Source organism: Triturus cristatus, chromosome 4_2 (assembly GCF_964204655.1).
Source record: "Triturus cristatus chromosome 4_2, aTriCri1.1, whole genome shotgun sequence".
In the NCBI taxonomy this organism is placed as follows: domain Eukaryota; kingdom Metazoa; phylum Chordata; class Amphibia; order Caudata; family Salamandridae; genus Triturus; species Triturus cristatus.
The window spans coordinates 251,348,677-251,372,615 of NC_140586.1; the positions used below are offsets into that span (position 1 = coordinate 251,348,677).

Genomic DNA, 23,939 nt, shown 5'->3' on the forward strand with positions numbered 1-23,939 from the left:
CAGTGTTCATCTTAATGGCAAGAAGAGCGTCATCAATGTGCTTGCCAAATTGTGTGTCTGCATCATTACACCATGTCAAGTATCTTAGATTGGACTTTGGACCAAAATGAAGTTGCTTTAACCGTAAAAGCGCCGTGCCTGACAGTTGGTGGAAGCCTGTGGAGGCGATGCCCATAGTGCAATCTATAATCGCGAAGGAGGTGCGCACGCCCTCCTGTAAGATCTTCTTTGCTTCAGGCCTTTTGTCTTCCAGAAAGGGGTCAATGAGGGAACTGATATCTGGCCACATCTGCTGGTCATAGTGGCCCAGAATAGCCAGGGAGCTGGCCACACAAAATGTGATGGCAGACATGGTGGAAAGCCTCTTGCCAACATTTTCTAAACAGTGCCCTTCTTTGTCTGGTGGCGCAGACATAGCAGTGGACAGGTTTTTGGATCTACGCAGTGCCGCTTGAGAAATGAAAGAAACAGGTTTGGGGGAGTCCTGACAGGGATGCAGGGGAATTCTCTGGGGCCCTGTAATTCTTGTCAATACAAGGCAGGACAGCCGCCACTGTGGCAGGGATCTTCATTATCTTGACACCCTCTTGACAGACATAGTCTATGATGGGTATAGGCCAGACTGACTTTCTTGTTTGTTCCTTGAAATTATAAAGGAAACATTCGGACTGCTTAACAGATAAAGAGAGAGGTGGAACCTGGTTGCCGTTCTTTCCATCAGGTTATGAAAACCTCCGATGTCCTCTGGAGGAGAATCGACAGGCTGTTGGGGATGCTGTGGGTATGATGTAGTTATCCCAGTCATCTAGTGGAGGCTGAGGCTCAGGAATTTCACCTTCCTCTCTGTCGTCATCAGATGATGATGGATCCTCCCTCGGTGATGCAGCTATATGGGAAGCAGGTGTCATTTTAGGAGTGGGGGGCGGAGGGATAGGTGCTGGAGTAATAGGAGATGTAGATTGTTTTGATTCCACTGGTTGCTCCTCAGCCGGTTGCGAAAAACATGTCCTGTAGTCAGTGAGCATAGCCTGAAGATCATGGACCAAGGATTTAGGCACCTGTTCATCATCCTGTCTAGGAGGAGGATCAGGATAATATCTGAAGGGCTCATAGTGCCTATGAGTAGGAGTAGGATAACAGTCTTGATAATACTGTCCTTCCCCATAAAAGTCAGCATCTTCATCCTCGCATTTCACGTGTAGCTCCGAAGGGCTGTGAGCTGGTCCGAAAGGGACTCTTCAAGATCCAGTAAATGGTCTGGAGGCAGAGGTGACACTTTGCTGGGCGAAGTAATCTCAGGACGTAATGAGGTCTTGGTTACCTTTGTAATCTTGATCCACTTCGACAGTGGCGTCATCAGATCAATGTAAGTATCCTGTCTTGATAACTTTGCCGATGTTGTGCCCCTCACAGACGGAATGGTCGTGGACGGGACAGTAATTGACAGGATCGTCGACGGGATCATCGACGGGGGTAGCTTCGACATGGTCATTGTTGACGGGATCTTAGTTCATGCCGCAATTTTCGTCTACGAGATGGAAGCGTATATAGAGGCTGTCGTTTTAGCCATTGACGGTCTCGACAACGGGACCATTGTAGTGGTTTTCGTCGACGATCTTGCTGTCTACGGTGATGGTGCGGTCGACGGGGCCCTGATAGAGGATTTACTTCTAGTCATGGATGGGTCTGAGGAGGAGGCAGAAGAGTGACATCTAACCATGTTAGGAGTAGATGGTGCAGATAAGGCAGTCTCTGAGGAGAATTGTTTTTGCTTCTCCCTTTTCTTAGAGTCCTTAGCCTGATGGGATGTCTTCAGGGATTTCCTGGTGCCTAAGAATTCCCTTTATGGAACATAGCTCTCTAGTGAGACCTAGAAGATGTATCACTGTCTTACTCAGAATATGTTCTTTGAGATTCTGCTTTTTGAAGCTCCCCATCTTGTCCTTCAATGTTTTTGAAGAGAAAATGCGAGAAGTCTTTTACCTTTTGCTGGGGATGTGGTCAGTAAAAGCAATCCTCATGCAGGTCATCCACATGTACCCTTTTCTTCCCACAGGTCTCAGAAGGACAGAAAAGGCCTTTTCTGTCAGACACTGTTGTAGTAGAAAAAGATTTCAATATCTTTCTTGAAGAAAACTGAGCAGAGCTCCGGGAGACTCCCTTAACACGTGACTCAGCCTCTCTTGGGATTGTTCTAAAGGGTGCAAGCACCCGATTAGTCATAGGTCAGATTTGGTCCTTCTTTTTTTTAAAGGACATAGATAGGCTATTAAACTGATGGCCTAGTGCCATTATAGCCTCCCACCGAATGAAAGTATAGAAACTGTTGCAAAAAGAACCCTAAACAAACAAATCCTATCCTTGCGGGCAGCCAGGCCCACCTGTGGCTCAGTTTTGGCAACAGAGTGTACATAGCAGTCTTTGGAAATAGGGAGTATTAATCACCTTGTAGCAGCCAGCCACATTTGAAAAAGACAGTTTCCACTGCTGCTTCTTTGTTCAAGTTCTAAGGTATAAAAATGGCTTGTTACTCAGAGGAAACCCCTTTTTTGTAAACTGGGATTTAACAAGCACTGAAACTGTACAACTTGAAAATAGAGTCCGATACCAACCATATTTAATTGTTTTTATTCAAAATGAAACAGATCGTTTACATGTTATCAGAATAACAGACTTGGCTTTAGCTTAAAGTGACTGGATTTGTTAGCAATTTGTAGAATTGTTTTGTGAACAATGAAAGAAAGCAATGTTTAGAAAATAACCATAGGTCTGTGACTGAATGTTGTGAATAAAGGCTTTCACTTCGAGCCATGTCTTAAGATTTCAATGTGAGAATTTGACACTCAGACTTGCACAGAGACAACAGTGACTGAATAGTTTGATTAACAGCAGTGCAGAGGCACTCAGAATGTTTACGTTGTATGTATCTATAAAGTATTTATATAGTACCAACCTTGCCAAATAGTAGTGGAGTGTTGTACATGATTAGGGGCAAAGATACAATCAACTGGTGATTATAGGGATAGCTAGGTTCTGACCGTGTAGTGGATTGTTATTTTGTTCTTAATTGAATCTGTCCTACTTTATTTTCTGTCCTTCTGTCCAGAAAAACATATTCCTTTTAAAAGAAATATTACTTGGTTATCCAGATGGAGTACAATACTTTTGGATTCCCGGTGACACCAATAGTAAAAAAACAGTTCCACGTCCCTGCAGTTCGCATGCCACTTACCAGAGTTGTACATTGCGAAGATCTTCGACCAGGCTTTACCACTCTTGGCCATCATATTAGCAATACGGACTCTCTGCCAGCTGAAGAGTGCTTGGGGAACCACCTCCTTGAAGAGAGTCTTGTTGAAGACGTTATTTGTGGTCTGCAACATCACAAGGCCACTTCCAAGAATGTAGAAATCATCCAAAGACTCCAGGAAGCCTATGCCGAAAATGAGGGAAGGTATGAAAACTATTGTCAGATGGGAATTTACTTGGATTTTTATGTTTAGTGCTTCATGAATGTGCATGATTGCAGTTGGTTTTAGAGAGGGAGAGCTCAATTTTGCAAAACAATTCAGGTGCAAGTGCAGCCTCTCATCAGATTAAACTTCTTTATTATGGAAACAAAAAAAGCATCACATCAGTAGCCATCAATCAGCCAGGCCAAAAAGAAAATACATTACTTACCTGTAACTGCAGTTATTCAGTATTGGTATCTTTCATAGATTCACATGCTTGAATCATTCCCCTTCGTCGAAGTGGGAATCCCAGGGTACCATAGTAAAGCAGTATGTATAACTATCATAGGTTATAATGGCACGAAGCCATCAGTTTAATAGCCTATGTCCTTTTTAAATAAGGACCAAACTTGAACTATGACCAATCAGGTGCTAGAACCCTCTAAAAACAGTCCCAAGAGAGGCTGAGTCCCTCAGATTTTCAAGTACAAGTGGGAAACATATCAATACTGTATAAATGCAGTTACAGGTAAGTAACTAATTTTCTTATCCAGTATTGGATGTTTCATAGATTCACATGCTTGAATCAGAATAGCAAGCGGCATTTTAGGTAATTTAAGTACCCTTAGAGGATGGTGAGTAACAAAGCAATAATATATAACATAGACCTATATTGAGATTGGAAGCATTCAGATCTATAATTAGTTTGGTGGAGGTAAAACCTGAGACACCGTTTAATGTCCAATGTATGGAGAGCCCTTTCAACAAGTATCTGGAATGGGGCAAAAAGTTCAGCGTATGATAGGCTCATTGAGATGAAATTGAGACGGAACCTTTGGAATTAATTTTGGGTTTGTTCGGAGAAGAACAAACTCTTCTGTGAAACGTAGAAAAGGTTCTTGTGTCGTGAAGGCCTGTATCTCGCTAACCCTTCTCATAGATGTAACAGTGAGTAATAGAGCTACTTCCCACATGAGAAACTTTAGATCAGCCTTGGGAGTGGGTTCAAAAGAATGTTTCATTAATTGCGAGGACCATGCTGAGACGCCATTCTGAGGGAGAAGCCTGCACTGGTGGAAAGCTCTTGGTAGCCCCTTTGTGAATTGCTTTATGACTCATGTTGAACAAAGAGATTGCATCTGTGTAGAGCGGCTGTACCTTAAAGAGCCACAAGGTGAACTTTTACAGATGCATGAACAAGGCTTAGCTTGGCAAGCGAGAGGAGAGGAGGCAAAATCTTTTCAGAAGAGGCTTCAAACGGGTGCAAGTCATTCTGGTGACACCATGAACAGAATCTTTTCCATTTTAACTTGTACATTTTATTTGTGCCTTCTGCTCTTGCTTTGAATATGATGTCTCTACATTCTTTAGCGATCTTTAAGTCTCTGAACTCACATAACTCAGGAGCCATGCATGCCAGTGGAGAGAGGCTGGCTCCGGATGTAATATCTGGCCCTGGTTCATAGTCAGGAGCGTTCACGTTGTTGGAAGGCATACTGGACTGACTGGTCTCTGAGGGAGGATGAGCTCCGTAAACCAGTGCTGCCTGGGCACTTGGGAGAGATCCAAATGAGGCAACAGTGTTTCGCTTTCATTTTGTTGAGATCCTTGGGAATTAGTGTGAAGGGGGGAAAAGCATATGCATAAATTCAGGACCATTGAAAGGGCATTGCCCCCGCGACTATGGGAGGGGAATATCAACTGGCACAAAACTGGCATTTTGTGTTGCTGTTTGTTGCAAACAGATCCAGTGCTGGTTTCCTCCACAGTGAGAAGATCTTGTCCAGCTGTAGTTAATCTAGTTCCCACTCACGGCAGGGGTCTTTGGCTCGGTTGAGACAGTCCGCCAGGGTGTTGTGTACTCTGGACCTGTGTTCGGCCTTCAGGGATATCTTGTAGGCCGTGAGCAAACACCAAAGCTCTTGGACTTCGTGAGACAGTGTGAGAGATTTGATACCCCCTTGTTTGTTGAAATAATTCATGCTGGTCGTATGGTCTGTAAGGACCAGCACTGAGGATCCTGCTATCCTTGGAAGAAAAGCCTCCAGGCTGTTGATGTGCACACATTTCTGATGAGTCAACTACTTTACTTGAATCTGTAGGTCCTGCAGGTGGCCTCCCCAAAACTTCTAGTGAAGCATTCGCGGTGACGACAAAATCTGGTACCAATTGCAGAAATGTGAGACCTTGTGATAGATGAGATCTGTGAGGCCACCACGCTGGTAGGTCTATCATCTTTGGGGTTATGGTATCAAGTCCTTGATGGACCCTTCTGATTGAATCCACTGGAGCTGAAGTTCTTTCTGCAATGGTCTCATCTTGAGGCGTGCCAGCAGAATTAGTTTGATTGTGGAAGAAATCATGCCCAGTAGCAAGGTGAACAGCCTTACTGAAATATACTTTTCTCTTGAGATTTTTTGAGCCAAGTCTGGTAGTTTCCTTGGCGGAGAAGGCTTTGGTCTGAGTTGTATTCAGGTCAGCTCCTAGAAACCGCATTGTCTGACTGGGAGTAGTTGAGGATTTTCATTGGTTTATAGTGAGACCAAGCTTTAGAAACAGTGACAGGCATGCTTACATAGGTCTGGCAGTTTGTGTTGAAGCTTTTAGCAGCCAGTCATCTAGGTACGAGAATACCCGATTACCTTGTTTCCTGAGAGCAGCTGCTACCGGAGCCAAACACTTGGAGAATATGTGAGGGGCTGACTTGAGGCCGAATGGGAGGACTCTGAATTGGTAATGGGTACCAGCTACAGTGAAGCAGACACATTTGCAGTGTTTTGGATGAATGGCGATATGGAAATATGGACCTTCCAGGTCTAGCGATGTCATAGAGTCTACGCTGTTCAGGAGGTGAAGGATGCCGGAGAAAGCAATCATCCGAAAGGATTGCTTGCAGAGGAATTTGTCCAGCTCCCTGCGATCTAGGATGGGTCTCCATTCCCCAGATCATTTGAGTATGAGAAAAAAACAGGAGTAGAATCCTCTTCCCTTTTGTGCAACTGGAACCTTCTCTATTGCTCCTTTGGCAAGCATTTTGAGTGCCTCCTTTCTTAATAGGTGAAGATGAGGGAAGGTGCTCATCTTTGAGGAGTGTTTGGTGGTCTTTCCATAAACTCCAAGGTATGGCCATAGATGACTAGGCCCAATATAAGTCTCAGGTGATGTTTTTCAAATGATGGAGGCAATTTGAGATATTGAGAAGGTGGTGTAGCTTGTACCTGGATGAGGTCACTGTTTGTGACCTGTGCCCCGGTGGATGGTTGACAGTATGTTTGCTGTTGGCACACAGAGATGTATTGGGGCTGGTAGAACTGGTAATGCTGGGAGCATTGGTACACACCCCTGTAGGTTGAGAAACCTCGTCCACGTACCCCCAGGAAGGGCAACTTTCCGTAGTGGAGGATGTTGAGGGATTTGGAGTGTCAGTGTCCGTCCTAATGGCAAGAAGAGCGTCATCAATGTGCTTGCCAAACAGTGTGTCCCCATCATATGCCATGTGAAGCATCTTAGATTGGACTTCGGGCCTAAAGAAGTCGCTTTAAGCCCTCGCTCGTGCCTGAAAACAACTGTGCCTATCAGTTAGTAGAAGGCTGTGAAGGCGATGTCCATGGCGCAATCTATAATCTCACAAGAGGTGCGCTCAGCCTCCTGTAAGATCCTCTTCGCTTCAGGTCTTTTGTCTTCCGGAATGAGGTCAATGAGGGAACTGATATCTGACCACATCTGCGAGTCATAGCTGCCCAGAATAACCAGGGTGTTGGCCTCACAAACTGTAAGGGCAGACATGGTGGAAAACCACCTGTCTATGTTGTCTAAACGGCGTTCTTCTTTGTCCGACGGCGCAGATATAGAAGAGAACGAGTTTTTGGATCTACGCTGTGCCACTTGAGAAATTACAGAATTGGGTTTGGGTGTGTCCTGACAGGCATGCAGGGGAATCCTCTGGGGCCCTGTACATCTCGTCTATACAAGGCAGGACAGCTGCCACTGTGGCAGGGTTCTTCATTATCTTGACACCTTCTTGACAGATGTAGCCTATGATGGGTATAGCCCGGACTGACTTTCTTGTTTGTTCCTTGAAATCATAAAGGAAATAGTCGGACTGCTTAACCGATATAGGGAGGTGGAACCTGGTTGCTGCTCTTTTCATCAGGTTATGAAAACCTCCGATGTCCTCTGGGACAGGAATGTTGAGGAGATGGGGACGGTGTGGATATGACGTAGCCAAGCCAGTCATGTAGTGGAGACTGATGCTCAGGAATATCTCCTTCCTCTCGGTCATCATCAGATGAAGATGGATCGTCCCTTGGGGGTGCTACTATATGGGAAGCAGGCGTCTTTCTGGAGTGGCGGACAGAGGGATAGGTGTTGGACGAATAGGAGATACAGGTTGTGGTGGTGCCACTGGTTGCTCCTCAGGAGGTTGTGCAAAATGCTTCCTGTAGTCAGTGAGCATATCCTGAAGATCCTGGACCAAGGATCAAGGCTCTTATACGTCATTCTGTCTGGGTGGAGGATCAGGATAATATCTGAAGGGTTCATAATGCTTCTGAGTAGGAGGAGGCATATAATATTGATAATATTGTCCTTTCTCATCAAGTCATCGTCTTCTGGCATTTCACGTGCAGCTCTGAAGGGCTGTGAGCTGGTCCGAAAAATCCGTCATCGGCAGGCTCTTCTAGGTCCAGTAAATGGCTTGTAGGCAGAGGGGACACTTTGCTGTGCAAAATAACCTCAGGACGTAATGAGGTTATCTTAGTAATCTTGAACCTCATCGACGGTGTAATCGTCAAAGCAATGTAAGGATCCTGTATTGATACCTTTGCTGATGTTGTGCCCCTTGTAGTGGGAATGTTGTCGACAGAGTCATCGTGACGGGGTCATCGATGGGGCCATCGCCAACGTTGGTAATGTCAACGGGGTCGCCGTTGACGGTATCTTAGTTGATGCTGCAATTTTCGGCGATGAGACGGGAGCGTCTATGGAGGCTGTTGTCAACATTTAGCCGTCAATGCTCTCGACAACAAGACAGTTGTTAACGGTCACCATGAATGATGTTGCTGTTGATGGGCCTGGATAGAGAATTTACTCGTCGTCAGGTCTGAGGAGGAGGCATGAGAGAGAGAGCTCTATCCCTGTTAGAAGGCGCAGATAAAGCTGCCTGAGGAGAATTGTTTTTCCTTCTTCTTTGCCTGATGGGAAGTCTTCATGGATTTCCTGTTCTCCTCAGAAGTCCCTTCATGGGACCTAGCTCTCTTGTGAGACCTAGAAATGGTATCACGGTCTTCTTCAGAAGATGTTCTCGGCGTTTTGGCTTTGGAAGCCACAAGAGCAGCCTCCCCTCCCTGTCCTTCAATGTTTTTGAGGAGAAAGTGTGACAAATCTTGCACTCTTTCAACTTGTGCTGGGGGTAGAGGCAAGAAAGGCAGTCCTTATGTGTGTCATCCACATGTACCCTTTTCCTCTTCCCACAGGTCTTGCAGGGACAGAAAAGGCCTTTTTGTGTCCGATACTGTAGTATTAGAAAAAGCTTTCAATATCTTTCTTGAAGAAAACTGAGCAGAGCTCCAGGAGACTCCCTTAACCTGCGACGTGCAGTGAAAATCTGAGGGCCTCTCTTGGGATTTTTCTAGAGGGTACTAGCACCCGATTGGTCATAGTTCAGTTTTGGTCCTTTCTTTTATAGGACATAGATATGCTATGAAACTGATGGCCTTGTTATACAGTTATACATACTGCTTTACTATGGTCTGGTGAGACTCCCACTTCGACGATGGGGGAATGACTCAAGCAAGTGAATCTATGAAAGATCTAAAACTAGATAACCTCTTTTTAAGGGAGTCTACTTCCCCACTAGAACGAAGTGACACTCACTACCCTTTCTGGGACAATATTTCCTAAGTTTACTTTTGTATAAAGTTCTCTTTGGAAGCAAGGAACAGGAAGCCTTGCCTTGACTGGTGAAGGCACGGTGCCGGCCTAGCGCCCATGCATGATCCATTTCAATTTGACAGCACAGCAAAGTCCTGCAGAATATGTCCATCTATGTGCTCCAGAATATATGTGTTCTAGAGAACAGGCCTAAATGCACCAAAGAATATAGCCATTGTCATCAGAAAATAACCACGTCACTTGACAAAGACAATAAATATTGATGCAAAGCAAAACTATGGTACGAGATTGGATAGGTGAGCCTTTCAAGAGGGGCCTATAGATGCAATCTGAGGGAAGATGCTGCGCCTTTCATGGCATGTCATGGATCAGGTAACTTATTACTTTTTTGCTAGGGTGTCAATCACATTTTGTAACACAGCACAGTACAACATACTTTAAATCTTTTAATGCCCATTGGCCTTGTAGCCGGTGTCAGTCATTCCTACATCAATCACTGGGCAACCATTCAGTGTTTGTGGTATCAACACGGTTAGTGAGGACATTTTGCATGTTATTTGCTGACTTCACATTGGCAAGAGACCACCTCCAATCACAGTGCTAGATCCTGAGGAGTTTTGAGATGTTGTGTGCAGCACTGTGGTGAGGCTGGAGAGAGCAGCAAGGTCTCAGCACAGCACATGCAGTGCCAGCAGCATGTATAGTGCTCAGGGCATCTGAGGTAAACTCTGGCACCAAGTGCTATTTGAGCTGTACGTTTAGCACAAGCCAACAACAATTGATGCAGGAAGTGCCACCCCAGGACTATGCCTATGTGGTTGGTCTGATTGTCTTCCTGCCTCACACCAGTGGCACCTCAGACAACTAGTGTACGTCTACCAGGCTGCAGGGCTCAATAAATCTTTTGTGGTATTCCTCATAAGTATGGTTCTCTGGTAATCACAGCTGTGTCCTGAGCAGGACAGCTGTGGGGGGTCACTATGATGGCACATGCTGTGGATTTCTATGGTGACGGAATGTGATTACTTGAATGCACCTGCAGTTGGAAGGAGCCCTGCTGATGGATGGCTGGGATCTTCTGTGACTAAAGTATCTTGAATCTACAACTGCCTGTTGTCACTTTGTACTTAACTACTCGTGACAAGGGAATGACTTGAATTGCCACACTGGCTTAGTCGGAAGGGTACCTCATTGACTGTCACCACACAGTACAAAAGTGATATCAAGTAGTGAGGCCATAATATCTTAAAGAGAGCACCTGCCTTTCCTGATGTACACAATGCCTGCAACACCCAACCGGATTACTCTACAACCTTCATCCCTAACCACCCACCTCTGCAATGTCCTGCACATGGAGTGCCGCTTCAGGTTAAACTTATGGGATGCCTCATTAACGCCCTTGTCCTTGCACCACCGACAGCCAGCAGGTACGCAGTCAGACCTTCCAGAAGGGCTTCTACCTACATCAGCCGTGGCACGCCTGAGTAGAAGATGTGATCTCGTGTAGTAGAGCCCTCATTCCTTACAAACAGGACCTGCCGTCCCTGGAACAGCCTATTCCTGCCCTGTCTGATACTCTACATCCCTCCTGTCACCACCTATTTACAGATTCTCACTTGCATGAGCACCATCCGTCAGCTTATTAAGGCCTCGTCATTTTGGCACACTGCATTGTTATACACCACCAGTTATTAGCATCATTGGATTTTACCCCCATTTGCCTATTTTAATTCAGGACCGGAGGCGAAGACTAGGCTTTTTTTTTTGTCCTCGCTTTATTTCAACAGCAGCCATTCAAAACATAAGCAACAGTAAACTACATTTTCCATAAGTCCTTGGGGAAACAAAACAAACAGATCCTCCAATCAGATTGGCGCCCGTCCTGCAATAGTCCCAGTCGAAGCTCTGTCTGCCTCTTTCTTTGCTGTTCCAGCAGCCTCAAATAAGTGTTTAATTCTCCTGCTTTGACTGGCTAATAGTGATTGTATTTTGTACGTTTTTTCCCTTTACTCTTGTGTTTTTCGCCGGTTCTTCCCGGTCCTCATCACCCTTAATTCACAGCATCAATAAGCTGTCAGGCATAAAGGTGCTCTGCAAAACCGATGACATACATCTAACATGTACTGAATGCAAACCCTTGCAATCCATCAAACTTTCACCGGAGACAAGACATACTAGAATTAAAACAGGGAGACCAATGTGGAATTTTTAGTAAACTCAAATGTTTGGTCATCACTGCGCACAAAACAGCCCAGTGGAAGAAGAGAAACAGTTATGTATAAGTAACATTTATGGCGGGAGTCAGGGCAGGCTCTGTACCTGGGTAGCTGCTAAATGACATCTTTGCACTGCTGGTTTCACGATCAGTAATGTTGAAGTCCCAGTGTTTGTACACCCTGAGGGTTGATGCATAGGTGAACCAGCTGGAGTGAGCAAACAAGATGTTCTCAAACCCAGGAAGAACCTTAAGGAAAAAGAAATCAGATTGCCGTTGCCAATGAGTAAATAAAATACAATTGCATGAAATGTCTGTTTTTAGAGGTCTTTGGGCCTGACTACAAGTCAAGCAGAATGAAATTCATACATGCTTGCATCCGTTAATTTCACCCACCCGATTATTGGATTACCAGTTGTGAACGAGGATGACCCGATTTTTCCGACTGGAAAAAACACAGCCAGAAGAATCTCAAGAGACTTAGGCTGCACGAACAGCAAAGTCTTGTGCCACTTTTTCCCCTGACTGGGTGATGCTTCCCCCTGCTAGAGAACCAAACAAACAAAAAAATCCATTCCCTTTACTTCTCCTCTACCACTCTCCACCCCCACACTTCACCAAGCACTAGCCCCCGTACACATTTACTTCCTGCCCAGAGCAGGTGGTAAATGTGTGTGATAAAACCGCATGGATAGGAGATTCCCTGTGGTTTTATACCTAGAAAAATGGGCCCTACGTGCATTTTGTTAGTACAATAAAATCACCCGAGTACCATACAACTCGTAATTAGTGCCTAAGTGTAATGAATGATTTGTGGATGCCATGTATACAATGAATGGAAACACAGCCTACCACGTATCACTCAAGCAACTGTTGCATGAATATAAAGAGGCTGAGCTTAAAAAAGGATAACATTTCCAAGAAGAAATCTTCTCAACTGTAAGTGGAGGGTCCAATAACCAAGCACAATCAATCATGGAGTAACCTCTGGAAGGTAGTCCGTTGGGAAGCAGAAGGGAGATCACTGTACATGATGGTTTAATCCTCACTTTTCTCTACTACCATCAATAATCAAGAGTAAGAGGAGTTCGGGCTACATAATGACTTAATTATTATCTTTTCTCTTGAAAGATTCGTAATAACAACAGTAGGTGTTCAGTCTACATGTTTGCTTTAGCAACATCTATTCCCTCAAAATAATCTCATTAACAATAGAGAGGTGTGCAGTTTTCATAAAGGTTTAATCCATCATGTTTCTCTAGAAGGGCTACCCACACCAATGAGAAGAAACTTCAGTCTACCTGCTGGTTTAATCCATCGCTTTTCTCCATAAACATCAAAACTTGTCATGGGAATTCCCTCTAAATAACAATCTAATCTATAGCTTTTCCCTGGATGGATTACCACCAATTAGGGACTCCCAAACGTCCATTAACCTCTTGGCTACCTATCTTGATGATAGCAAAAAATATTCTCCATGGAAGATGGAGTAGACCATTTAGGCTTTAAGAACCACACATTGTGTTAATCTTTGAAATAGGACCCCTTTTATATTGTTCCCACACTGCCGCTTACTTCTCAGCAGCCAGCTGTGTGGTTCCAGTCTGTTGCTCCCATACTCGCCCATTCTCTCCCTGTGTGGTACCGGACTATTAGTCCCATACTCACTCTTCTCTCCCTTGCTCCTCCTCTTTTTGCCCGGCATCGTGGAACCTCAACAGATGGCTAGACAGAACCCTTCACTATCCTTCGCTGGTCGCAATTCGATTAATTTCGACTTCCCCCTAATCTTTCCAAAAACACGACAAAAAACTTCAAGCACAAAGCTCTCAAATCTCATCCTGAAACACTCTTTCTCAACTACTATTTTTGAATTATCAAGGGCACATTAATTAATGACTAAACAACCGCACACTGGCAATGTGGGTTCAAAAAGGCGCACTGGTGTGTGATTAATTCAAATTCAATCTTCTCCAACGCTCTATTTTCGTGGCCCCACTGCCACAAAACACCAAATGAAAAGGAGCTTTGAATTCTATACAAGATTATCTGTTCCAAAATTCACAGATGATTATACTTTACCAGTAATAAAACAAAAAGTCATGATGCAGCGTATAGTAGTTATTCAGGAGTCTTGCGAGTTTCTTTGAATCTACTTTTATTCAACAAATGCAAACTTGACAGAAGCAGTCCATTCAGCCCAGTCAACGCGTTTCGTCCCTTTGGGACTTCATCAGGGTTGATCAATATCTCGGTGTTGTATTTCAGACGGTGTTGGGTCCCGTGTTTTTTCCATAATTCCTCATAGATACAATCTTGTACCAATAGACGTCATGTCGTGCTCCCATCATGTCTTCCTCACTCCAATCACATCAAACATTTGTAGAGCGCGCTACACACCCGTGAGGGTCTCAAGGCGCTGGGGGGGGGGGGGGGGGGAGTTGCTACTATTCGAACAACCAGGTCTTGAGAAGTCTCCTGAAGGTCAGCAGGTCCTGGGTCTGTCATAGGTGGATGGGGAGGGTGTTCCATATCTTGGCGGCGAGGTGAGAGAAGGATCTGCCGCTGGTGGTCGTTCGGTCGATGCATGGAATAGTGGCGAGGGCGAGGTCAGCGGAGTGAAGCTGGCGGTTGGGAGTGTAGAAAGGGGAGTAGTTTGTTGAGGTATGCTGGTCCGGCGTCATGGAGAGCTTTGTGGGCGTGGATGAGCTTGAAGGTGATCCTCTTGTTGACGGGGAGCCAGTGCCGGTTCCTCAGGTGGGCAGTGATGTGGTTGTGGCGGGGGATGTCGAGGATGAGGGGTGTGGAGGCATTCTGTATGCGTTGGAGTCTATTCTGGAATTTAGCCGTGGTTCCCGCGTAGAGGGTGTCGCTGTAGTCCAGCCTGCTGCTGACGAGGGCTTGGGGGACCCTCCTGATTCCGGGGGGGATGCATCTCTAGATCTTGCGAAGCATACGGAGGGTGTTGAAGCAGGAGGAGGAGACAGTGTTGACTTGCCCACACTACCACACCGGATGTCTCGTCATCTCAGAACACTACCCCCACTCTAGTTAGCACCGACTATTCCTCCAACTCTCACTTAGTCAACCCTCATATCCATCCTAATAATGAAATATTTCACAACACTGCTCCCGGTCAGCTTGGGATACACATTTGTCCCAATCAGCAAACCACTATCACTACACATGCAGGGGCTCCCACAAACCACGTCTTCCACTTCCTCAGCCTTCACATGCTCCTTCTTTGACATCAATACCTCAGGACAGCAGCCTTTCAACATTCTCTCCACCCCTTGTCTCCATGAACTGTCTTCTTTGTTTCCCCCCACTCCTCATCACATTACGGTGTCTGACCATAATCCCATCTCCTTAGTTTGGGATCCTCCTAAAACTACTAACTATTGCTCCAAACTAAAGAAGCCCTCCTTCACACACAATGTTTTCGATAACTCCCCTCCCCGTCACTTCTCTGCTGCAACACCTCTCACGCTAATACCCCCATACTCTATTCTATGCTGGGTACTAAAACAATCTGATATACAATTGTTGCGGTAAATAGCCTTAGTCTTCTACGCATCACCTCTAATCTGGAGCTCATGCCGAACCTTTCGATCTACCACCAGCACTGTAATCTTCGGTCTCGCCCTCCCGCAGTTAGTTGTGCATAATCCGGATCTCAACCTAGATGGCGATGCAAACCTAATGTATACCATTCCACCTGACCCAATAGGCTTGTCAAATACCTTTCTACCAAAGATATCCTCTCCTTTCTCTCTCTCTTTATGATCCCGCCCACCACGTCTCACTTCCAGGTAGGATTCAAACTATTATCACCCAACCACCAAGGATACCACGTACCAAACCCAGATTCATTAATAAATCTAACATCAAACTTTTCCCCATCACACACTCTTCTACTACCATTACCAAAACCAACCTAAAACGCTCATTACTCAACTGCAGGTCAGCAGTGAAACCCGCTGGCGACTTACAGGACTTATTACTTAACTTTGACTTGGATCTCCTAATTCTCACTGAAGCCTGGCTAAATGATTCCTCTTCTACTATACTAGACATCCTGGTTCTACCCAGCTACTCTATCATCCGTCAAGATGGCGCTATCCGTCTTGGGGGCGGTATTACTTGCATTTATCAATCTAACCTCTCTGTCAAACAATCACTTTCCGCTCCAACATCTGGCTGTGAATATATGATGATCAGTATCTCTACCTAAGACAACGCCACCTGCACTCTGCACACTTTCTACCATCCCCCAGTGATAATCTTACATTCATGGAACAAATCATGAAGATCATCTCCACCAACCTTGCCTCATACAACAACCAGATTTTCTTAGGTGGCTTCAACATTCATTGGAACGACACTAAGGATCCACTGTTGAATTGTTTTAAGACTTTCCTCCACGACTTCAACCTGATCCAAGTCTGTAACCGCCCTACCCATATAAAAGGGGATATCGTAGACTAAATCATAGCCAAGGAAAATACCATACTATTGGATTCTATTTCACCCTGCTACTGGACCGATTATCACTGCATCACGTTCTCCATTGTTGAAAAGGCAACCATCTGCAATGACCAGCCTATGAAAACTAAACATTGGATCAAAAATACCCTCAATCTCAATCCAGACATGATATCCACCACCAGCCTTAACCTCTTGTCCTTTGATTGAGGCTCAAGACCTCACTAAGCACTACATAAGCTCTATGCCTAACATCATGGACTCAATTGCCCCCAAACGAATAAAGAGTGACCGACAGCAAGAACTAATACCTGGTTCAACTGTAGCCTTATCGAGAAACACCGCACCCTTAGACTTGCAGAAAGAGTATGGAGACAGACCCAATCTCTTTCAAACCTTAAACTGTTGCGTGAAAAACAGAAAGAACTACAATAGGTGCATCAGAAGTGCCAAATCATGATTTTTCTATCAGGAACTGGACACAGCCTTCAACTATCCCAAAAAACTCTTTGAACTGGTGAAACAACAAACTAATGGGAAACATAAATCCTCCACATCTGACACTACAACGAAATCTAATTGTCATACATTTTTCTCCTTTTTTGAGAAAACTAAGTCAATTGACAATGAGCTCCGCACAGCTGTGAATTGCTTACCGCCTGAAACCCTGACAATGCACCTCCAGCTCGCAGGAAATTTTACTAGCAACCTTCTCTTTAAACATAAAAACAATACCTTGTGGTCCATCTTTCAGACATTTGAGGACCGTGACATCTCAAAACTACTGTCTTCCACTAAACTTTCCAACCACTTCAATTACCCTCTCCCCTCCAAATACCTCGAGGAAACTTCACACCTTCTGATACCCCTATGGACCAGAATTATCAACGCCTCTCTTGCACAAGGCACCATGCAGGACTGTCTAAAAAGTGGACAAGTCACACCTATCCTAAAAAAGCCAGACACGGACCTCTCATATCCCAACAATTTTCTCCCCTTTTCCACCATCCCAACCTTAGCCGAGCTCCTGGAAAAATGCGTTTGTCAACAACTCTGCAATCACATTGACCAGCACCAACTCAGTGACCACTGCCAATCTGGTTTCAGACCAGGTTACAGTACGGAAACTACCATGGTCCACATAGTCGAGGATGCTTTAAGCTTTCTCGATCATAATGAATCCTGTCTTTTAATCCGTCTTGACTTATCAGCAGCGTTTGACGCCATTAAACATGAAACCCTCCTGAACCTATTAGAACTTAGGATGGGTCTCTCTGGTACCGTCTTAAAATGGTTCTGTTCATTCCTACAAAACAGATCTCAACAAGTCCAAATCAACCATGACTTATCCAATCAGATGCCGGTCATTATCAGCGTTCCCCAAGGTTCTGAACTTTCCCTGACCCGGTTTGATCTTAAATGGAGCCGCTGACTGAAATCCTAAAACACTCTAACATCTCCTACCATATGAACGCTGATGACACACAATTGTACATGAAGATTACCGCCCCTAACAACAGCACTCTCAATAACATCTTGAACAAAACAACACTGGTTAACTCTTAACCACCTCAAACTTAACGCCTTCAAAACCGAATTCCTATTAATCTCGCCTCCCAACCCCACCTCCAACATCAAAGACTTGCTCTTACTACTCACTGCCTTGAACTGTACCCCACATATCGTTGAGTCAGCAAAATCCCTAGGAATACCACTAGACAACAACCTCTCCATGCTGAATCACATCAGCTCCACAACCAGAAGGGCCAATTTCCATCTCCACGTCTTAAGAAAACAAAAGCCTTTTCTGCCTAATACAGATCTCAAGATAATGGTTCAGGCTCTCGTGATGTCCAAACTAGGCCTGGGCGGTAAATATCGTTCCGCTTGCGGAATTTGCGATATTTTGACATTTTCGCGTTCCGCGGAGAGTGCGAAACTGTCAAAACTTTTGCAGCCTGCCGCGAAACGGAAGTATTTTTCTTGTTCGCACTTTAAAAATGCATTCTCGCGGTCGTGACTTATCAGGTCCCTGCGTTTGGCGATGAGTTTTCCTATCCGTTCGTGCATGCCACAAGATGTTGGATTGTTGGTAGCCGGGTGCGCTATCCCGCGAGAGTTTGCGATCGCGAACAGGAAATCAGCATCGCGAGCAAGATGGCAGCGCCCATTAGCGAACGCATGGGCAAGTTGGAGATATATTTCCCCGCGAGCACGCAAAAACACATCACGAACGGGCGGGAAAAGCAATCTCCGCATCTTCGCGAAAGTGTCGCATGCTCGTGCAGATTTTGCGCAATTTCGCGATAATTTGCAAAAGTAAATTTCGCAAATTCCGCCCACCCTTAGTCCAAACTTGACTATGGGAATGCTACCCTTGTTGGCCTACCGATAATAAAACTACCACTGCTGAGGGATACCCTCAATGCGGCTGCACGGCTCATCACAGGCATTAAGAAAAATTATCACATCACCCCGGGCCTCCACTCTCTGAACTGGCTACCCTATGAATCTAGGATCCACCTAAAAAAAAAACCATGCATGACGTACAAACCCATCCACCACAACACTCCTTGCTACCTGGCTCTATCTGGAAGGACTAGAGCTTCTCCTAGTACATGCTCCCTACTGCTGAAACCCCAACAATTTCACACTCAAAAAAACCTACACGAGACCTTTCTTTGGAATTGCCCCAAGAATTTGGAACTCTATTCTCCCAGAAATCAGGACCATCCCTTCTTTTGCTCGCTAGTTTAAAAAATAAAGTAAAAATGAGACTACTGAATAAATAAATTATCTGAGGCGACTATCCATGCCAATTTGATTTCATTGCTGGTGTTTTCACTATGTCTCTTTTCATACTGTATATTATATATTTTACTCCTTGTATATTAGATGCCATTTGTTAGGTTGTACAGTGCTCTGACACCAACATTTTGGTCTTGTTTGTGCTTTATAAAACTTCATAAATAAAAATAATATAAGTAACCCAGTGTGGATATACTTTTTTCCCCAGAAAGGTTTGTGCCGATTTGCCAATGGAAACGGACGTAACCATAACTACACAAACTCTTTTGCCACTTGTGCAATAGATATAAATATACTTTCAATCAGCCCTTTCCATCAATTGGCCTGTTTAACTGTAATTGATATTTTGCTTCGACAAAGCACATACTGCAACTAGGGCCAGCCCTCTTCATCCATTGGCTCTCTTGTACTGTGAGTGGTGGCATTTTGCCTTATCACTTGTGCACAGTTACTAGAAACCAAGTGTAATTTTGTGCAAGGGCTAATGTGCATAGTCTGCATAGCTGCTCCTTTATTTTTATATTTTTTGACAGTTATTTGTCTTTTTGCATATGTCTTCAAAATTAAATGTAAAAAGATGGCACACTTGCCCAGGCTAGACTTATTGATTTTTACAATGCATGTTTCATAATATTTTGAATCACTCAAAGTAAACAAAAGCACAACGAACTAACTTATTTATGATTTTTACAATAATGATCAAGTTTTATTTAAAATGAATCTACAGGAACAATATATGCTTATTTGAACTTGCAGTTGTATGACAGTATGTATCAGGAATTATTTTAGAAGCTGTGACCAGGATTTTTACTATGAATACTGTGATGGAAAGGAAAACGGAAGAATTAACGTGAAGATCATTCTTGTCAAAAAGAGTAAAACACTGCGATTTCAAAAAGAAGAAGAAAACTGGAAGGCACTGGGATTTAACTTAGAACCAGCCAACTAGAAAGTGAGGAGCTCGATCACAGAAAACAGGGTTCTCTCTGCAACAGAGTATTTGGAAAACAGTAACTACTACAAAGTTGGGATTTGTTAATGCTGACACACACCAAACGGTACAAAACCTATTCAAAATTAGTATTCACAATTAAGTTTCTTAGTTCCCAAAGGGCATTAAGCCTAAATGCTTTAGCTATGAGATTTATACATATATAATAATGAAAGGTGTCTTTCGGCAAGGATCTGAAAATTTGCACTATTCCATAACCGAGATAGCGACAGAAGTGTCCCTTTTTAAGAGGTGTAGCATTAGCCAAGTCCTTTATTGTTTTTTTTCCTCTCTCTCCCACTCATCACCCCCCCCCCCCCCCGGGTTGGGCACCTCACCCTACAATATATTACAAACACCATGGCACAACAAAACAAGCACTGACAAAGTCAAAGGGCAGGCATATCAAACGCAGGACCTATTTGCTGCTTGCTCAACAATTTCAAGTGATTCCAGCACGCAGCTACAAACAGAGCAGTATCCACATTAAGGAAAAGCTAATTACTGTAGCCAGCTAGGCTGAGTATGACATAGAAAGACAGATCGGGTGGACGGTCTCCTTGGTGGCGAGCTGATGCATTGGGCAGTTGGGGGTCTGATGCGATGAAAGAATAGGGGCCCTCAAGTGTACGTTTGATAGGACACAGATGTGGATGTTGTGGATATCATGAATGCAGTTTGAGTTATATAGGTCAGGAATGGAGTTGGCACAGATCTAGACTTTGCTGGTTTTGGAAAATCAATTGGGGATTTTCAATAGATATCCCAGGGGCTATATCCACTGGTTGGATGTCCATGTTTTGATTTGAGATTTTGGAGTCAGCACTGTAACAACAGTGGGTATATATGAGGAGGATGCAGACAGGATCCTTTCAGGTATTTGATTTTCTGTGAGAATGTTAGAACACTAGGTTGTCTTAGAATTGTGCTTTTATATTTAAAAACAAACGTGTTATATGGGACGTTATATGGGACGTGTAACATAACATGGTCAGCATCTTTACAGAGGTAGAACACTATTTGCCATGTTCCTTGCCATATTAATCTTCAGATGCAGATTTATCTTGATGCTCTTTCTGGGCCCAATCATTTTTGCACTTCACGTATTACCCATTTCAGGTTGTTTTTAACACCAATACTCATTTGGCGGCATATCTGCTTCATTGGTTGGATTTCAGTATTCTGTTAATTTTCTACTCCTTAAGCAATTTTCGTTTTCTATTTTCATTATGTTACTCCTGCAATTCCACTGGGGTCTAATGTGACACGATGCAATATCCTGTGATGGCACAGGAATCAAATGTGTGCCAGTGTCAAGTATAGTGTGATGTAACTTTTTATTATGTCATTGGCAGTTGGTGATTGATGGGCAGTAATGAATTATAGCTTATAATGAAAGATTTCAGTTTAAACTCTTGAAGTGTCTCAAAAAGGTTTAGACGTTACTGTAACCTGGACAAATTCACTTACACAGGTCTTCTTTTGAAAGGGACACCCATTAAGAGGTGATGGGGATATTCACTTTCCACGCTAATAACACCTGTAACAGTGTGATGAGTCTGATGATAGTGGGGCGAAATGTCTGGGTGGGCAGGGAGTCTATGAAGGGATGTGCTGATGGTGAAACCCGATGTCTACTGTGGAGCCTTCTGTTTCTGGTGCTCATAATAATGACGCTGTGAGTAAAACTAAACATGTATTTATTTTTGTGCATCGCATGCACCGTACATACCACTGCCTGCTGTCTGGTCTTTTATATTGTGTTATAAAATAGAAAAATAAAGGTTTTTAAAATAAATAACACCTGTAAAAACTCTTTTTTGACAGTTTCATAAATCTGACCATCCTATGAGCCCCTGCAGAGACTGCTCTCGGGTCAGTACCCCATATTTCCATATGTATAACCCAATGTTGCTCCACTGGGCACAAGACTGCAGCTCACTGCTCTCTATCCTATCTAAGACTTTGCCACACGGCTGCTCCCATGTTGCCACCATTCTGTCTCGACCTACACTTCCTGTCTGTGAGGCAACTACTCACTGGCACCCATGTAACCCAACACCAAAAGATTGGCCATGCTGCAAGGACCTAGTGGAAAGTGTTGCCCAGGTTATGTTAGCTTATCAGGCCTACTCCAAATCGAGGACGAAATGGCTAAAACCGAGCTGCCGGCAACTGGGCACATGGAACCACCGGGATGCCTGGCACGTTTTAAGATCGGATTCCAGGCCACTCTTTGCTTGCGGAGTGGCCACGTTTTTAAGCCATGCATGGCATATAAGAAGGAAGGTGCAGAATGTTGTGGGGAGTGTCACCTTCCCACTGAACAAGTGCGCACTGTATTCAATGAAACACTGAGGTTTCTTCACATAGTTTAATTTATTGATTGAAACGAAAAATTACTCCATAAGGTTGAACTTCAAAAATTCATTAGTTCATGAATCACTTGAATATTATATCCATAATCATCTTTTGACAAAGCGTTCTTTGTGTTCAATGTTAAACATCCACCCAATGCATTTCGGGTCAATCGAATCTGACCCTTCTTCAGGGGTCTATAACAAATGAAACAGGACCATTAAGTTCACTACACGGTGCAAAAATGAGCGCAATGAATTAATTAGCACACAAATGAAATGCAAAATATACATCTGCCACATCCGGATTTAAAAGTAAAATGTGCATCTATTACATCCGAAATCTAGGAATATGATTCGTGGAGTTTTTAATACAAACTTAAACTGTGATGAATAGCGAAAAGCAGTTAAAGGACTTAAACAAGAAACTGTCTGTGCAGTGTGGTAAAAATAATTGTATAATGGCGTGTATAGGGACGACCGAGTGAAAATCACCCATATATTATGCAAGCCAGTTTTAACAAACAATAGCGGTTAAGGTTCAAAGTTAAAGTGTCTAAGGTTAAATTCCATTATACGCGTCTAAACATGTATTTCATAGACCACTTACTAGGGACCGGCGGGTCTCAGTTGCCGTTAAAAATCTATTGTCGAGGTTCAATTTCCGCGCTGATGCTATGACTGTTGTAAAGTGGAATGTGATAGGCCCAATGATATAATGAGATCATAGTCACATGATACGGGAGGAAAGGCTAATGGTGACGTATAGGTGAAAGGCCAATAATTTTGTATCACACATAAGCGTGTGTCTCACGTGATCGGGGGAGCAGCGGCTTAACTGGTGCTAGCGCGTTGAATTCACGCTTATGTGTGATACAAAATTATGACTATGATCTCATTATATCATTGGGCCTATCACATTCCACCTTACAACAGTCATTGCATCAGCGCGGAAATTGAACATCGACAATAGAGTTTCAACGGCAACTGAGACCAGCCGGTCCCTAGTAAGTGGTCTATGAAATACATGTTTAGACGCGTATAATGGAATTTAACCTTAGACACTTTAACTTTGAACCTTAACCGCTATTGTTTGTTAAAACTGGCTCGCATAATATATGGGTGATTTTCACTCGGTCGTCCCTATACACGCCATTATACAATTATTTTTACCACACTGCACAGACAGTTTCTTGTTTAAGTCCTTTAACTGCTTTTCGCTATTCATCACAGTTTAAGTTTGTATTAAAAACTCCACGAATCATATTCCTAGATTTCGGATGTAATAGATGCACATTTTACTTTTAAATCCGGATGTGGCAGATGTAGATTTTGCTTTTCATTTGTGTGCTAATTAATTCATTGCGCTCATTTTTGCACCGTGTAGTGAACTTAATGGTCCTGTTTCATTTGTTATAGACCCCTGAAGAAGGGTCAGATTCGATTGACCCGAAATGCATTGGGTGGATGTTTAACATTGAACACAAAGAACGCTTTTTCAAAAGATGATTATGGATATAATATTCAAGTGATTCATGAACTAATGAATTTTTGAAGTTCAACCTCATGGAGTAATTTTTCGTTTCAATCAATAAATTGAACTATGTGAAGAAACCTCAGTGTTTCATTGAATACAGTGCGCACTTGTGCAGTGGGAAGGTGACCCTCCCCACAACATTCTGCACATTTTAAGACACGGTTGGACTCCGTGTGACACAAGGAGCGCCGACATGAGTCTT

At 43.8% G+C, this 23,939-nt stretch overlaps 1 protein-coding gene across 3 annotated transcripts in view; it reads right to left on the reverse strand.

Annotated features, from left to right (window-relative positions):
• PLBD1 (phospholipase B domain containing 1) overlaps positions 1 to 23,939 on the reverse strand; it is a 227,825-nt gene that overhangs the window by 99,741 nt on the left and 104,145 nt on the right. For all 3 annotated transcript variants that reach the window (XM_085601437.1, XM_085601436.1, XM_085601435.1), the window contains 2 exons: positions 11,664 to 11,808; positions 3,233 to 3,433 (listed from right to left, as the gene is read on the reverse strand). In XM_085601437.1, the coding sequence (XP_085457563.1) occupies positions 3,233 to 3,433; positions 11,664 to 11,808 (346 nt within the window). The remainder of the gene's footprint in view (positions 1 to 3,232; positions 3,434 to 11,663; positions 11,809 to 23,939) is intronic.